At 43.1% G+C, this 17766-nt stretch overlaps 1 protein-coding gene across 2 annotated transcripts in view; it reads right to left on the bottom strand.

Annotated features, from left to right (window-relative positions):
• Nucleotides 1-17766, bottom strand: part of LOC116977756 (cytochrome P450 4B1-like) — a 104749-nt gene that overhangs the window by 83154 nt on the left and 3829 nt on the right. The window contains exon 1 of one of the 2 annotated variants that reach the window (XM_033028496.1): nucleotides 272-612. The exons of the other annotated variant lie outside the window; for it this stretch is intronic. Coding sequence (XP_032884387.1) covers nucleotides 272-469 — 198 coding nt within the window. The 5' untranslated portion in view covers nucleotides 470-612. Of the gene's footprint in view, nucleotides 1-271; nucleotides 613-17766 lie in introns of those variants that run through there. 2 annotated transcript variants of the gene reach the window in all.

Genomic DNA, 17766 nt, shown 5'->3' with positions numbered 1-17766 from the left:
GTTTACGTTCATGCTGTCGACGCTTCATATAACTATACTCACCGAATAAACATTCCGTGTTGTGTTCATACATCTGACAAAAGGGATGGCCCAACTCCCCTAATGTATTGCTTCTAGTCAAATTTTAATCGCCTATTTCTATCATTGCAGTCAAAAGACACAAACAGCCGATTCCTGGATATTTTTATAATAGATCTCACAATTCCCATCATTTATCCTGCTCTATCCCAGCAAATAAAGACATTCAAGTGCCCCGGATTACAATACCGACCTCCAGTACGTGTCCAAATAACCAGTGGGCCGGAGGTCCCGGGAAAAGTTGCATCCACTCTAACATCTTCCATCTACGGCGACACAGCTTCACTGTTTTGAGCAGAAGGTAAACCAAACAAAACACCGCGATCAAATGCAACAGCCTACGAAGCTCTACGGGAAAGCACAGCGCATTTAACGCCTCCAGCAATGCCATTGTGCAGACAGCGAAAAGATCGGGCACCCGCGATAAGAGCCTTGCAGATCTAATCTCCCGACAATCACGGCAGGCTTTACATATGACTTTGTCTGCAGCCGCACCCCAACGTGACACCGACAGCGCCCGCTGTACTCTCTCCCACTCTTAAAGCTAGATTCCCTCTTGTCGCCTCCATCTGGATCACTAGGCAATTCACTTGACACACGCTCGCCGCTATTCTGTGATTAAGTTTTGTAAAACTCTGGAACCAAAACCAGATGCAATTGCCTAGGAAGCAGGTTATCGAATCTAACGACCAGGACAGTCTTTAATTCAAACTCATGCACACCGCCTTTACTTTATTTCTAAAAGTACTTTATTAAAGCAAGGCTCTATTAAAAATTGGAAAGCTAACATCAATTGTATCGTTGCTATTTTGCAGTATTCCTTTATGATCTGCATGTAGTATTTCACAGATTGGAAGATAACGACCAATATAATTACAACGGAGTTATATAGCATGGAAACAGACCCGTCGAACTAGTCCCATTTTCTTGTGTTCGGGCAATGGTCCTCTAAACCTGAACGCAAATTTCATTTATTGTCAAATTAATGCATCTTTTTTCATTACACCCCAAATCCCCCTTTTCCCTGTGTAGGAAGGAACTGCAGATTCCGGTTTAAACCGAAGATAGACAAAATGCTGGAGCAACTGAGCGGGGAAGGTAGCATCTCTGGGGAGAATGAATGGGTGATGTTTCTGGTCGAGGCAGAATCATAGAGTAATAGTCATAGAGTGATACAGTGTGGAAACAGGCCCTTCGACCCAACATGCCCACACCGGCCAACATGTCTCAGCTATACTAATCCCACCTGCCTATGATATATGTAACACCCAACTATGAGTCAAACGCAGTGTTCAAAATAATACTGCCACATATATTTAGACAAAATAAAATAATATGCCAACAGTAGCTAGCCTAAGCATTAATGGCTCATACACACCGGCCCCTAATTGTTCTTGTATATAACGAAACAATTATCTATCTATCTATCTATCTATCTATCTATCTATCTATCTATCTATCTATCTATCTATCTATCTATCTATCTATCTATCTATCTATCTATCTATCTATCTATCTATCTAATATCTTACTAAAAGTCTGTTCTTGACCGGTTTTGGCGATCTGTGCTGCGATTTCCGAGAGAACGCCGCCACCTACGGCCGTCATTTTTGGCCACCTCGCTCAGAGCCCCCCTCTGCCGCATGTGTGCTGAGGATTTTTCCAGTCGATGAAAAATGACAGAGATATTAATGATTTTACAAAATTCCCCATTCTCTCTGCTGCCCCCGCTGGTGGCAGGGGGATGAACTATAAAACCAGGAAGTGGTGTGCCTCAATTAGTCTGCAAGCTGGAGGAAGGCAGAGGGTCAAGTTTCTCTGAGCTGTGAGTAACACTGAACACATGTTCACACAACTGTGAGTAAGTACCCTTAATGTGGTGTGAAAATGAAAATATGATTAAAGTAAAAAAGCACTGCCTGCAAATGATTGTTTGGGGGGTTTGGGTTGAAATAAAAAGGCACTCTCTCTCTCCCCCCCCCCTCTCCTCTCCCCCCCCCCCCCCCCTCCTCTCCCCCCCTCTCCTCTCCCCCCCTCTCCCCCCCCTCTCCCCCTCCCCTCTCCCCCCCTCCCCTCTCCTCTCCCCCCCCTCTCCTCTCCTCTCCCCCTCCTCTCCCCCCTCTCTCTTTCTCCCCTCTTTTTCTCCCACTCCTCCCCACCATCCCTCCTCTAAACCCCCCTCCCCTCAGTAGATAGGGTGGTTATGGGGTAAAAGGAGCAAATTAATAATATTAATATAATATCAAGGGGGGTAATTAGCGTGAGTGCGGGGGTGGGGGGGGATAGTTAGTGTGTGTGACGCTGCATGCCACCTCCCCCCCACAACCGCACGTTGGGGGAACAGACCCAACGGGTCTACACTTGGTCTAGTCTATATATTACTAAAAGTCAGTTCTTGACCGGTTTTGGCGATCTGCGCTGCGATTTCCGAGAGAACGCCGCCACCTACGGCCGTCATTTTTGGCCACCTCGCTCAGAGCCCCTCTCCGCCTTATGGGTGCGGAGGATTTTGCCCATTGATGAAAAATCAGAGAGATATTAATGTTTTTTTTTTAAATCACCATTCCCTCTGCTGCCCTTGCTGGAGGGAGGGGGAGGGACCATAAAACCAGGAAGTGGTGTGCCTCAAGATGGATGAAGCCAAGGGTCACGTCTCTGTGAGCTCTGAATAACACTGAACAAATGTCTACACAACTGTGAGTACCCTTAATGTGGTTTGAAAATTTAAATATGGTTTGTTTGAAGTAAAAAGGCACTGCCTGCAAATAGTTGTTTGGGTGCTTTGGCTTGAAGTTGAAAGGCACTACTTACTGCAAATGGTGGCTTGGGAGCTTTGGTTTAAAGTTGAAAGGCACTACTTACTGCAAATGGTGGCTTGGGTGTTTTGCTTGAAGTTGAAAAGCACTACTTACTGCACATGGTGGCTTGGGTGCTTTGGCTTCAAGTTGAATTGCACTATTTACTGCAAATGGTGGCTTGGGAGCTTTGGCTTGAAGTTAAAAATAATCACCATTCTCTCTGCTGTTCTTTGGGTGTTTTGGCTTGAAGTTGAAAGGCACTAATTACTGCAAATGGTGGCAGGTGATTTGGCTTGAAGTTGAAAGGCACTACTTACTGCAAATGGTGGCTTGGGTGCTTTGGCTTGAAGTTGAAAGGTACTACTTACTGCAAATGGTGACGGGTGCTTTGGCTTGAAGCTGAAAGGCACTTCTTACTGCAAATGATGGCTTGGGTACTTTGGCTTGATGTTGAAAGGCACTATTTACTGCAAATGGTGACTTGGGAGCTTTGGCTTGATGTTTAAAAAAATCACCATTCTCTCTGCTGCACCTGCTGGAGAGAGGGGGAGGGACTATAAAACCAGGAAGTGGTGTGCCTCATTCAGTCTTTGCAAGATGGATGAAGCCAAAGGTCACGTCTCTATGAGCTCTGAATAACACTGAGCAAATGTCTACACAACTGTGAGTACCCCTAATGTGGTTTGAAAATGAAAATATGGTTTGTTTGAAGTAAAAGGCACTACCTGCGAATGGTTGTTTGGGTGCTTTGGCTTGAAGTTGAAAGGCACTACTTACTGCAAATGGTGGCTTGGGTGCTTTGGCTTGAAGTTGAAAGGCACTACTTACTGCAAATGGTGGCTTGGGTGCTTTGGCTTGAAGTTGAAAGGCACTACTTACTGAAAATGGTGACTCGGGTGCTTTGGCGTGAGGTTGAAAGGCACTACTTACTGCAAATGGTGGCTTGGGTGCTTTGCTTGAAATTGAAAGGCACTACTTGCTACAAATGGTGGCTTGGGTGCTTTGGCTTGAAGTTGAAAGGCACTACTTACTGCAAATGGTGGCTTGGGTGCTTTGGCTTGAATTTGAAAGGCACTTCTTACTGCAAATGGTGATGGGTGCTTTGGCTTGAAGTTAAAAGGCACTACTTACTGCAAATGGTGGCTTGGGTACTTTGGCTTGAAGTTGAAAGTCACTACTGCAAATGCACTTACTTCCTGTTTGCACTGTATATTGATTTAAGATAAAATGCTACCACTTACGGCTGTCAGTTTTGGCCATCTTACTCAGTCCCCCCTCCGCTGAGCAGGTGCAGAGAATTATTCCCATCAATGAAAAATAAAAGTGGTATTAGTGTTTAATAAATGTTGAGAATCTCTCTCCTGTCAATCACGCCCTGAAAGCCACACCTTTTCTAGTGGGAGGGGGAGGAGTTATAAAACCCGGAAGTGTGGGTGTGGCTCAGTCTCTGTATGATGGGGGAGGGAGAGATCATGACTGTCTGAGCTGTGAATCAACTGAACACACTGAATGTCTACTGAACTGTGAGTTTGGTGTTTTGTATGGTTTTATGGTGGTTTCACCCTGCATGAAATGGTATGAAGCTGCATTTGAATTTGGTGGCCTTCGACCCTGCTTGAAGTGAATGAAACTGCACTTGAATTTGGAGGCCTTGCATCCTGCTTAAAGTGGTATGAAACTGCACTGAATTTGGTGGCCTTGCACTCTGCTGAAAGTGGTATGAAACTGCACTTGAATTTGGTGGCCATGGATCCAGCTTGATGTGGTATGAAACTGCACTTGAATTCGGTGGCCTTGGACCCTGCTTGAAGTGGTTGGAAACTGCACTTGAATTCGGTGGCCTTGCACCCTGCTCATAGTGGTAAGAAACTGCACTTGAATTTGGTGGCCTTGCAACCTGTTTGAAATGGTAGGAACATGGATTTGAATTTGGTGGCCTTGCACCCTGCTTGAAATGGAATTTCAAGGAATAGTCATGAGTCAACTGCCAGCCCACCAGCCGTGTGTTAGCTGCCAGCAGATCAGGCTTGAGGGACTGAGCTGCCACCCTAAGAACCCATACCAGCACTCCAGAAAGCCCCCACACTGGCCACCAATATTGGAATTGGTGGAGAGGTGGAATATTGCGTTGGGGGACCAGCCCTCCCGTGTGAACATGGGACCCAACGGGTCCCACTTAGTCTAGTATATTACTAAATCTCTGATCTTGACCGCTTTTGGCCCACTGTGTTGCGATTTCCGAGAGAACGCCGCCACCTACGGCCATCATTTTTGGCCATCTCGCTCCGAGCCCCCCTCCGCCGTATGACTGTGCAGGATTTTTTCCGTCGATGAAAAATGAGAGAGATTTTAATGTTTTTACAAAATTCCCCATTCACTCTGCTGCCCCCGCTGGCGGCAGGGGGAGGGACTATAAAACCAGGAAGTGTCGTGCCTCACTCAGTCTCTGCCAGACCAAGGAAGCGAGAGGGTCACGACTCTCTGAGCTGCGAATAACTCTGAACGCACGTCTACTCCACGGTGAGTCCCCTCGATGCGGCTGTAAAGTGGCTGCAGCCCTTTTTTTAAAGTTTGTGTTCACAAAATGAATTTTGGTTGTCGGGTGTCTGCAGCCCAATTGTTTGCGTCACCTTTTTTTTTTAACAAGTTTGTGTTCACAAAATGAATTTTGGTTGTCGGGTGTCTGCAGCCCAATTGTTTGCCTTGCCTTTTTTGACAAGTTTGTGTTCACAAAATGAATTTTGGTTGTCGGGTGTCTGCAGCCCAATTGTTTGCCTCACCTTTTTTGACAAGTTTGTGTTCACAAAATGAATTTTGGTTGTCGGGTGTCTGCAGCCCAATTGTTTGCCCTGTCTTGGCTTTTAAAATCGTTGCAACAGTTGGATGCCTGCCCAAGCATCCATACGGCCCACAATGTCTATACTAGCCCTCTGGAAACCAGTACCTTCGGCCCGCAACACCCATACTAGCGCAACAGACAGCCCCCCCCACTGGTTAGCAGTATTGTAATTGGTGGAAAGATGGAATATTGCGTTGGTGACCAGCCCTCCCGTGTGATGCTGGGACCCAACGGGTCCCACTTCGTCAAGTAAACATTAAAAGGAGCTATAAAGCTTTAAATATTATCAAAAACCAAGGTATGTACTATGTGTTGGCATTTAATCTTCTTTGGTTTCTTCTTTGGCTTCTTGGTGCAGACATATCTTTGTTATTGGTCTTACCAAGATGTTGCTCTTTGTCTGAAGTCGTACTGAAGTCGACATTGTGCATCTGGTTTGATCTCCAATAGTCTGTCCATTAGCCAGAAGCCTCGTGGTGCAGTGGAATCAGCCACCAAACCATTGCCACCTGGAACAAAGCTTCACCTTACCCTTGACCATCATTGTCATTCTTGGATTAGAGGCAAGTATTCTTGTGTCCACAGTTTCCAAAAAGGTCTGCTATATAGTGTATCTGTCTCCATCTGCATTTAATGTAAAAGTCTTCCTTCACAAAGAGTCCAGGTGGTAGAATTGACTTGGTCATCAACAGAAGAAGAAGGTTTGGTGTAAGCGCTTCCAGGTCCCTTGGATCATCAGAATTCTTGGTAATGGGTTGATCATTTAAAATTGCTTCAACTTCACAAAATAAAGTTTGCAATCCTTCAGCGTCCAGAACTTGTTTTTTAAGAAGCAGCACATTTCAAACCACGCGGATCAATTGTTCCCAAACACCGCCGCGATGGTATCCTGCTGGGGATTAAAGTTCCACCTTATCCCTTGCTGAAGCATAGCATTCTGGATCTTATCCTGATTCAAGCCATTGAGTGCTTCTCTTAATTCTCTTTCCGCTCCGATAAAATTTGTGCCATTGTCTAATCTTAAAGATGAAACTTGACCTTGTCGACATATTAATCTTCGTAATGCATGGATGCAGGAGTCTGACTCAAGTGTAGATGCAACTTCAAGATGTACTGCCATGCTTGCCATGCAGGTGAAGATTACACCATACCTTTTAACAAGACTTCGTCCTCTCTTGATCGCTATAGGACAGAAGTAGTCTACTCCAACATCTGTAAATGGAGGCTTGTCAGGTAGAATCCTCTCCAGGGGCAAGTCTGCCATTTTTTGTTCTCCAACTGTTCCCAGTTGTTGTTTACACACAACACAGTCTGTTATGACCTTTCTTGCAGAGGAGTTAGCTTTGATAATCCAGTATCTTTTACGGAGGCGAGACAGCATGTGATCTCTTCCTCCATGTCCGAGCTGTTAATGGATATGTCGTAACAATAGTGTTGATATGTGAAGGTCCTTCAAGAGAATAATAGGGTGTTTAACCTTTTCAGACATCGCTAGTCTATTCAGATGACCACCTACTCTCAGAAGTCCATCCTCCAGCACCGGATCTAGCTTGTACAAATGACTGCTTCTTTTGACACCATGTTTACCAGCTTCTAGCACTAATAGTTCTTCTTTGAATCTTTGTCTTTGACTGAATGCGATGACTGATTTTTGTTTGGAGAACATCTTCAAGACATAAACACTGTCCACGGATTGTTCCTTTAAAGACTTGCATCTCTTTATCAACCTTTTCCTTTAGTTTGCCAGGATCTTTTGCAAAGCTACTCATAGCAATCTCCTTTCTTTTTCGAGTCAACTACAAGAGAGTTGTCCTTACTTTACGAAACCAAACTACAGCAGTCTTCAGATTCCTCCATGTTGAGAAATAGGTGATCAGAGAGTGTGTTGAGTTCAATGGATCCTTGACAATGACGTTCGTTGTGATGTCTTGCTTGATTTCTGGATCATTAGCAGAGATTACAGATTCCAAGTTAAGTTTTGGCCATTCTCTGTCTGGCTTACAGAGAAAGTCTGGTCCCTTGAACAATCATCTACATGGAAGTTGTCACCTCTGCTGGAAAGTGAGCTTCGTTATCTTCAGCAGTCTTCCATAATGCAAACTTTGCACAACTTGGTGATGTTACTGCTCAAAACATCCGGTATTCACCAAAATCTTGCTGCACATCACCCATGGGCCACCACAGCAATCACAAATAATCAATATACTTTTCTGATACCTTGACCTGATGAAACATTGCTTTGATATCAGCCATCAAAGCAACCGGTTCTTGTCCGAATCTGATGAGAACTCCAATGAGTGAGTTGGTAAGCTCTGGACCCTGCAGCAGTTGCCAGTTAAGTCATGCTCCTTTGACGACTGCACAGTCAAAGACCACCCTCAAGGTTCCTTTCCTTGAGTGATACACCCCACGACGTGGGATGTACCAGAGCTCTCCATCACTTTGATTCAGCTGGTCCACCGGTACCATTTCAGCATAACCATTCTCAATCATTTCTATGAGGAAAGATATATATTTATCATGAAATGTCATTCTTGCAAAACGTATGTTTCAGGCTCTGGATGCGCTGCTCTGCAATGCAACGGTAATGCGGCAAACTGCCGCTTTATTGTTTGAAAGTTAAGTCTAGACAATAGTGTCCATCTATCATCTTTGCTGAGTGATTTATAGTATCCAAGAACTTTACCTCTTCTCTGGGCATTTCCTGTTTCAATAGACAACAGGTGCAGGAGTAGGCCATTCGGCCATTCGAGCCAGCACCATCATTCAATGTGATCATGTCTGATCATCCCCAATCAGTAACCCATTCCTGCCTTCTCCCCATATCCACTGACTCCGCTATTTTTAAGAGCCCTATCTAGCTCTCTCTTGAAAGCAGTCAAGTTTCCTTGCTGGTTCTTTCACTGAAGTCGTGATTGTATTACTTAATCAGTAGCTCCTCCAAATTTACAATGGATATTCAATTGACAGCAGCAGCAGGGCAGCCATTTTCATCCCTGCTGTCATTGCCTCTTCTCAGGGGACCATAGATGACCCAACCCAGTAGGGGCCTCACGGCGAATGGTCCATTCCCTTGGCTGTTGACCAGCTCCCACGGCTCCAATACCTTTGAAGGTATTGACTTGTTATATGCGAGTGTATGCTTGAATCAATTAATTTGCACAAGGATGTAGTGAAACCTGGATCATGTTCAGCACTGTCGTTATGGACTGACGGGCCTGTTCCTATGATAAAGTGAGTGGATTTGAAAGCTAAATGCGCATAAATATATTGCATGCTTAGTTTCTAGAATTTTTGACACAAACAAATGCCAACCTACATTTGTTCCCTGCAACAATGTATACTTTTATTATGGAGATCAAATTCAGGCCAGCAATTTAATAGCTTTTATATTCTGCAAAATCTTAGATCTTAGTTACAGCATGCAGTGTATTGAAGCTACTTCATTTTTGTTCCATCATTTTATTTCAAATATCATTTACTTTAAAGCATATTTTATTGTTTATCAGAAATTATTTGTTCATTTTGCCACATAATCCTCCGTCAGTTTTTTGATTGAAAGATACAGTACGGAAATCCGCCCTTTGACCCACTAGGACCATGCCAACCATTGATCACCTGTTCACACTAGTTCGATGTCATCCCACTTTTGCATCCACTCTCTACACACTAAGGGCAGTTTATTGATATGCCATTACATACATTTTCCAAACTGGAAAATTTGGTAAGGCAAGAAAAGTTCTAGATAAATAGATTAATTTTCTTAATCTTAAGAAGAAAAATGCTTTTACTTTCAAATGTGGTGGACACGAGATAGAACATCAGAATCTGGAACAGGAGCAGGCCTCTTGCTATTAAATCTGTTCTACCATTAATTAACATCGTAACTATTCTTCTATCTAACCAAGTTTACTATTTATTTGGAAAACCTGAAGTTTCTGATTGGGAATGCCAATTTATTGTTCAAATTTTTGCACTGAGCGTAACTTGTAAAATTTACACCAAATTAAGCACCTATCCCACATAGGCGACTTTTTAGGTGAGTGCAGGAGACTCTGCACTCGCCTCATGATCGCCACATGGTCTTCACATGTTCGCTGGTGGTCTCTGGTGAGTCGCAGCCTCAGTATGGTCACATGGAAATTTTTCTGCGACCATGGAGAAAATCAATACTTTTGTAGTCATAGGTGCAGTGGTAGTGGGATTGCCATGTCGTTGTAAGTAGTCGAGTTAGTCGTAGGTAGTTTTAGTTAATCTCCTTTGCTGACCAGGCATTTTCATTGGCTCATTGGAGAAAAAGAAACACAAGCACGAGTTTTCAAAACAAAGGAAAACCAACTGGTAAGCTATGTAGAGTTTAAGGGTCTGGGCTGGCATGCGATGATGTTCAATTATGTAACAGTATTTCTTAATCTTTATTAGCTTCTAGGTTGCAATTCTTGGCGAACAGAAATTGTAGTGAGAGCGTGAGGAAGTTTGTTGTTACATAATCATCAGTTTGTAAATCAGAGGATATGTTTGGATGAGAGAAAAATGAGGTGTAAGGAAGCTATTATCTTTATTGGTTTTGAGTGTCTTTGAACAGTCTCTGTCCTTGTTGCTTGAAATCTATATTGTGGTGAGGTGGTGTTATCATTGATTATGCACCACCTTGTCCTCTGAGATGGAAGTGTGTTATTGAGTGGCACAATGTATCTGGTTAATGTGTCTGATTCTAGAATAGTTGGCAGTATATGCAGACTGTGAAATATTGAGGTAAGCCCTGCAGTATTTTGAATTAAAAATTTAAAAACTCAGATATTATAGATCTAGATTTGGAGTAATTGTGATTGTTGGTAAATGTGCTTGGAAATGTAGTCACTTATCTTGACTATATGAGGTGAATTAATGGGATGGAAAGTTCAAGAAGGGATAAAAGAGTAAGGTTAGGTGAAATAGCAACCAGTGTCGGAGGGGAGGTGAATACCGAATTAAAAGTGTTATAAATGAATGCGTAAAGTATAAGAAATAAAGTGGATCAGCTTGAGGCTCAGTTAGAAATTGGTAAGAATGATGTTGTGGGAATTACAGAGGCATAGCTGAAAGAGGATCAGAGCTGGGAACTGAATATTCAGGGTAAACGTCCTGTCGGAAAGACAGACAGGTAAGCAGAGAGGGGGGGGGTGGCTCTGTTCCTAAGGAATGAAATTCAGTCCCTTGCGAGGGGCAACATAGAATCAGAGAGTCATTGTGGATAGAAGGGTAAAAAGACCCTCATGGGAGTTATCTACAGGCCCCCAAACAGTAGCCTGGAGATAGGGTGCAAGTTGTATAAGGAGTTAAGATTAGCATGTAACAAAGATAATGCTGCGGTGGTTATGGGAGATTTCAGCATGCAGGTAGACTGGGAAAATCAGGTTGGTACTGGACCCCAAGAAAATGAGTTTGTGGAGTGCCTCCGAGATGGATTCTTAGAGCAGCTTGTACTGGAGTCTACCAGGGAGAAGGCAATTCTGGATTTAGTGTTGTGTAATGAACCGGATTTGATAAGGGAACTCAAGGTAAAGGAACCATTAGGAGGCAGTAACCATAATATGATGTTTAAATCTGCAATTTGAGAGGGAGAAGGTAAAATCGGAGGTGTCAGTATTGCAGTTGAACAAATGGGACTATGGAGGCATGAGGGAGGAGCTGGCCAAAGTTGACTGGAAAGGGACCCTCGCAGGGATGACGGTGGAACAGCAATGGCAGGTATTTCTTGGAATAATCCAGAAGATGCAGGATCTTTTCATTCCAAAGAGGAAGAAAGATTCTACGGGGAGTAAGAGGGGACTGTGGCTGACAAGGGTAGTCAAAGATTGTATAAAAATAAAAGAGAAGACGTATAACATAGCAAAGATGAGCGGGAAGCCAGAGGATTTGGAAACTTTTAAAGATCAATAGAAGGTAACTAAAAAGGCAAATACGGGGAGAAAAGATGGAGTACGAAGGTAAGCTTGCAAAGAATATAAAGGAGGATAGTAAAAGCTTCTTTAGGTATGTCAAGAGGAAAAAAAATCAAAATTGAATAATTAAATAAAAATTAATACTTTTAAAAATAAAATATATAGTAATTTAGAATACAAAAGGATTAAAGCAAATTAAGTTAGAGACATAGCTGAAAGAGGATCAGAGCTGGGAACTGAATATTCAGGGTAAACGTCCTGTCGGAAAGACAGACAGGTAAGTAGAGAGGGGGGGGGGGGGTGGCTCTGTTCCTAAGGAATGAAATTCAGTCCCTTGCGAGGGGCAACATAGAATCAGAGAGTCATTGTGGATAGAAGGGTAAAAAGACCCTCATGGGAGTTATCTACAGGTCCCCAAACAGTAGCCTGGAGATAGGGTGCAAGTTGTATAAGGAGTTAAGATTAGCATGTAACAAAGATAATGCTGCGGTGGTTATGGGAGATTTCAACATGCAGGTAGACTGGGAAAATCAGTTTGGTACTGGACCCCAAGAAAATGAGTTTGTGGAGTGCCTCCGAGATGGATTCTTAGAGCAGCTTGTACTGGAGTCTACCAGGGAGAAGGCAATTCTGGATTTAGTGTTGTGTAATGAACCGGATTTGATAAGGGAACTCAAGGTAAAGGAACCATTAGGAGGCAGTAACCATAATATGATGTTTAAATCTGCAATTTGAGAGGGAGACGGTAAAATCGGAGGTGTCAGTATTGCAGTTGAACAAATGGGACTATGGAGGCATGAGGGAGGAGCTGGCCAAAGTTGACTGGAAAGGGACCCTCGCAGGGATGACGGTGGAACAGCAATGGCAGGTATTTCTTGGAATAATCCAGAAGATGCAGGATCTTTTCATTCCAAAGAGGAAGAAAGATTCTAAGGGGAGTAAGAGGGGACTGTGGCTGACAAGGGTAGTCAAAGATTGTATAAAAATAAAAGAGAAGACGTATAACATAGCAAAGATGAGCGGGAAGCCAGAGGATTTGGAAACTTTTAAAGATCAATAGAAGGTAACTAAAAAGGCAAATACGGGGAGAAAAGATGGAGTACGAAGGTAAGCTTGCAAAGAATATAAAGGAGGATAGTAAAAGCTTCTTTAGGTATGTCAAGAGGAAAAAAATCTAAATTGAATAATTAAATAAAAATTAATACTTTTTAAAATAAAAAATATTGTGATTTAGAATACAAAAGGATTAAAGCAAATTAAGTTAAAATTAAAAGCATTTTGAGCTTGTGCAAAACATGCAATGATTAACAGCAAAAGCAATTAACCTCAGACATATGATGCACAGTAAAAGGAGATAAACCATTAATGGGACACTGGGAATATCTGGAATATGGTTGAAACAAGTAAAAATCACACAATGGATACAAAATATTGTTAATCAATGTTTATTATCCAGGATCCTAATAATGGAAAATTATTAACACATTGTACATCAGAAATCAATTTGCACTAACATTGCTCATGGAATAATTTCAGATTAATGGTGCTGTAGTCAAGCTGTAACATTCTTTGTTAGTCAGTAATCAAACTATTAACAAATTTAAATTGAATTTATTAAATTAGCTTTCATTTGTGTGTTCATTATAGTGCATGAATGCCGACAGTATGAATTGGACCCCTTACACATGAAGGATATTTAGTTTGACAAATCAGTTAACAAGATATTTACTTCATTTAAATATACGACACAGCTAAGTTTTACAACTAGAAAGTAAAAATCTTCTCATGTTGTTAGACGACATGATTGAGGACTAATATGATCTCGTTTGCAATACTAAACACCATTTTCTTCCAAATGCTGAATAACATGCTTTTCATTTTCCGTTTCCAATACATCTGAGGATTTTTCATTGCAATTAGTCATGGCTAAGTTGTCACTTTATTCAACTATATCAACAAAACCAATCAGCAATAATAAAATAAAATCTTACATTTCATTACCAGGCAATCATTTTATATTTACTTAGATACCATAAAACAATTTGTGAATGAGTTCAAAGTTTATGGATCATCCCTGTAACATCTGCCACATTTAGCTAATTTATTGGACTTTGAATCAGAATACGTGGAGGATGTTGAAGGTGTGCTTCCATTTATCAATAGAAACATCTCTCACGTGTTGAAAACCTTTCATCAGTTAAGTGTTAAATGGCAAAAGGCAGTTAAAATATGTTAAAGTTGCAATGTTAAACATGATAATGTTAAATATGACTGTCAACTTCCTGAATCAGGACTTTTAAGGAGCTTCTTCAGTGGACAGGTTTTACTGCTGCTCATTATCATTCTTCTTTCTACCACACCTTTTTGCAACAGATACATGCAAGGCGATTCACTTTGCACAGAAAAACTGAATGAACACAATTTAAAAAAAAAAGAGAAAGTGACTGCAAAGGGATCTCAGAGCCCGATGAACTAATCATTTAAAACAAATGAAGAGGTTAACTGAATTCTGAGATGTATGTCTGGGGACCTGAACTTAACAGTAATAATGGACTCAACAGTTGAGTATTACACTTTGTTCGGATTATACAAACGAGATTTACAGGGTAGTACCCTAACAGAGATCAAGTAAATGGGAATGAATGAACAAATTAGTAGCATATTTTCAGAAAATGAAGAAACTTTTAAGACGGCCTAACAGAGAACTTTAAAAAATGTGAACATGTTCAGCAATTTAGAGTTTGTTTCTGTAGTTATGCATCTCGGTTTTAAATTCATTTACTTACAGAGGAGTCCAAAACCAAGAGACAAAAATACACAATCCCTACAGGATGTACAAAGGATTGCTTCTTAGGGAAAAAGCATATGGGAAATGAGATGGAAGAAGTGGTCCAAACATCTAAAAGGAGGGAGGAAATAGGAAGAGACACATGTGAAATGTAAACACCTGCATGGACTTCTTGGACAAACAGTTCATTCTAATGGTGTATATTCTAATAAATAAATCTGAATAAATATGCAAGTAAATAAATGTCTGAAGAAGGGTCTCGACCTGAAATGTTCTCCTGAGATGCCACCTGACCTGCATAGTTACTCCAGCACTGTCCTTTTAGCTTTATTACGAATGCAGTGAGATCTTTAGATAGGCAAAATTGTCTTCAATAGATTCCCAGGAATAGATCACATTAAAAACAGAATGTTGAACAAAATGGAAGGAAAGGCACAAAATGTAGTAGGAAATGAGTTGTGTACTGACAAGTAAAATAATGGAATTATCAGGAATAACCATAATATTCAACAATAACTAACAACAACAATCAAAATTGATGCAGGAGTGAATCCTGCCTGACAAACACAAGCGGAGTGTGCCAGAATAAAGTGCTGATGCCCTTCTGGTTCCTAAATTAGAGTTAGAAAACAGATACAATATCACAGCAGGTTCGAGATGATGGCAAAATCAGGAGGGAAAGCACAACAGAAAACACAAGATGAGTTAGACAAACTATGCATGTGGGCCGTATAATGGCAGATTGAATCTATCATGAAGGACGCAAAGCACTGGACATACAAAAAGCCTTCATGTGACTCAAATAGCCATGGGTGAAGTTAAAGACCATTGTAAATATTTTCAATGAATGAGGAGCAACAATCAATAAAGAGCAATCAGTAATGCAACAAATGGTGTTAAAGTATGTAGACAATACAGAACATAAGTCAGGCAGGCAAATGAAGACACGTGAAACTGCAGATACTGGAATTTTCATTTTTCTTTAACCACAGCTTCCTCTCTGTCAGAACTGCACCCGTTCTATTTTTTACACTTCAGCTCTCATCCAAGTCAGGAGAAATACAGAACTCACCTTGACTTTATCTTCCACCCCAAAAGCCCCCCACATTAAATGGATCCTCCTCTGGTAACTTCTACTACATCATTAAAAACACCTTGCACTACCCCTTTCAACATTTTGAAGAGATTGTGTGTGTGGTGCATATATAATCCAGTCACATCAAATGGCCAATACATCAGAAGACATTGCATGTCCTTTCACAAATGCTAACCTTCGACAGAGGCAGGGATCCATCAAATCCATACCATCTGCATTAAATGTAGTAGATGAAGTGGTGCATGTTCCTCTCCACCTTAGCTGGAAGGGCTACTGACCTCCATGGATGGAGGAGAGGGAGGAGGTGTAGGTTACAGTTACATGAGTTACATCCCTTGCAGTTGCAGGGAAAGTAACAGTAGGGAGTTGGGGTTGCCTTGGGTGAGAAGGGATGAATGTGCAAAGGGAGTGGCTTCAATGGAAAGGGTTGGGAATGGGAAGACGTGACTAGTGATGTGATCACTTTGAAGGTTTCAAAAATATTGAAAAAGAATGAAGAAATATATCATACTATGGTGTGGCGGCACTGGCTGATGGGCCACGTAACCTTCGGCTCTTGGAGGGGTCATGTGTCCCGGTGACGAGATATAGCGGTCACGATTGGTCACAGATGCCCTTGGGGGGCGTATTTAAGGGTTAATCGCGCGCACAGTGTTGGTGGGTGAGGAGAGTTAGTGCAGAATAAGAACCAGTATTTCGGACAAACTTCGTGTCTGCCTTGTTCTTTAACGGACAACTCTGTTTCCATTACATTTGGTGACCCCGATGTCCAGAATAGATATTCTGGAAGAAAAATGCGCCGCGCCAATACCCAACCCTTCGCCGATGACGACCAGGCCCAACTCAGCGCCGCCGCCCTGAAGCTGCCGACCTTCTGTGCCGCCCAGCCACAGGTAGGGTTCCAGCAGGCTGAATCCCAATTCTTCGTTCGTGGGGTAACAAACGATGAGACCCGCTACCATTATGTGGTCGGCGTGCTCGACCAAGAAACGGCTAGGCGAATCATCCCCTTCCTACAGGATCCACCAGCGGCCAATAAATATGGCGGTCTGAAGGCGTTGCTGCTCCATACCTTCGGCCTCAGTCAGATGGAGTGAGCGGCCCGCATTTACAACATGGGCGGGCTCGGCGACCGTATACCATCGGCCCTAATGAGCGAGATGCTCTCGCTCATGGATGGCCACCACCACTGCATGCTTTTTGAATATGCCGACTGCAAAAGCTTCCAGACGACATCCGCCCACTACTCGCAGGAGTAAGTTTTGGGAATCCTTGGGCTCTAGCGGAGCGTGCCGACGAGCTGTGGCTGTCCAGACGGCAGGAAGTGGGACAGCTGGATCGGGTGTCCATAGTGCCCTGGAAGATGCAGAGGCCTAGAGCCACGCAACCAGGGGCTCCACGGAGCATCTGGAGCCTGCCCTTAAAGCGGAAGCCCTTAAAGGGGATGTCCTTAAAGGGGAGGTCCTTAAAGGGGAGTGGTGCTTTTACCACCAGCGAAAGGGCTCGGCTGCCCACAAATGCCACTCACCCTGTGCGAAACGCTGGGGCCGGCCGCCAGTATTCATCGCAGCAGTCGGCAAAGTTCATCGCCTTTACGCCTGGGACCGGTGTTCAGGCCAAAGATATTTGGTTGATACGGGGGCCGAGTTCAGCATGGTGCTCCCGTCCGGGATGGACACGCGTGCCGGTAAGCGGGGGCTCTTATTGACTGCAGCGAATGGCAGCTCCATAAGGACGTATGGGGTCCGCACTATACCTTATATATTTGGTGCCTGACATTTTTCTTGGCCATTTACAGTGGCAGACGTGACCCAGCCATTGTTGGGTGCAGATTTTCTCCGGGTGCAATCTCTGCTGGTGGACGTGAGGGGACAGCGCCTTGTCCACGCTTCTATGCTTGAGGCAATCTCCTTGCGCAACCCGGTGGTGGCGGTGGACAATATCTACGCACAAATTTTGGCAGAGTACCCGGCTATCCTGACCCCTCAGTTTGACTTGATCAACCCGAAGCATGGGGTCCAACATCACATTCTGACTTCGGGACCATCGCCCCCAACAAACTCCGACTTGCGAAGGCGGGGTTTCAAAAGGTGGAAGCAATGGGAACTGTCCGGCGATCAAACAGGCCATGGGCCTCCCCTTTGCACATGGTGCCCAAGGTCATCGGCAGCTGGAGGCCTTGTGGTGACTACTGCCGCCTGAATGACGCTACGATTGCAGACCGGTACCCCGTCCCACACAAT

The sequence above is a fragment of the Amblyraja radiata genome, chromosome 10 (genome assembly GCF_010909765.2).
Source record: "Amblyraja radiata isolate CabotCenter1 chromosome 10, sAmbRad1.1.pri, whole genome shotgun sequence".
Classification (NCBI taxonomy): Eukaryota; Metazoa; Chordata; class Chondrichthyes; order Rajiformes; family Rajidae; genus Amblyraja; species Amblyraja radiata.
This window is presented reverse-complemented; position numbering and strand designations above follow the sequence as displayed.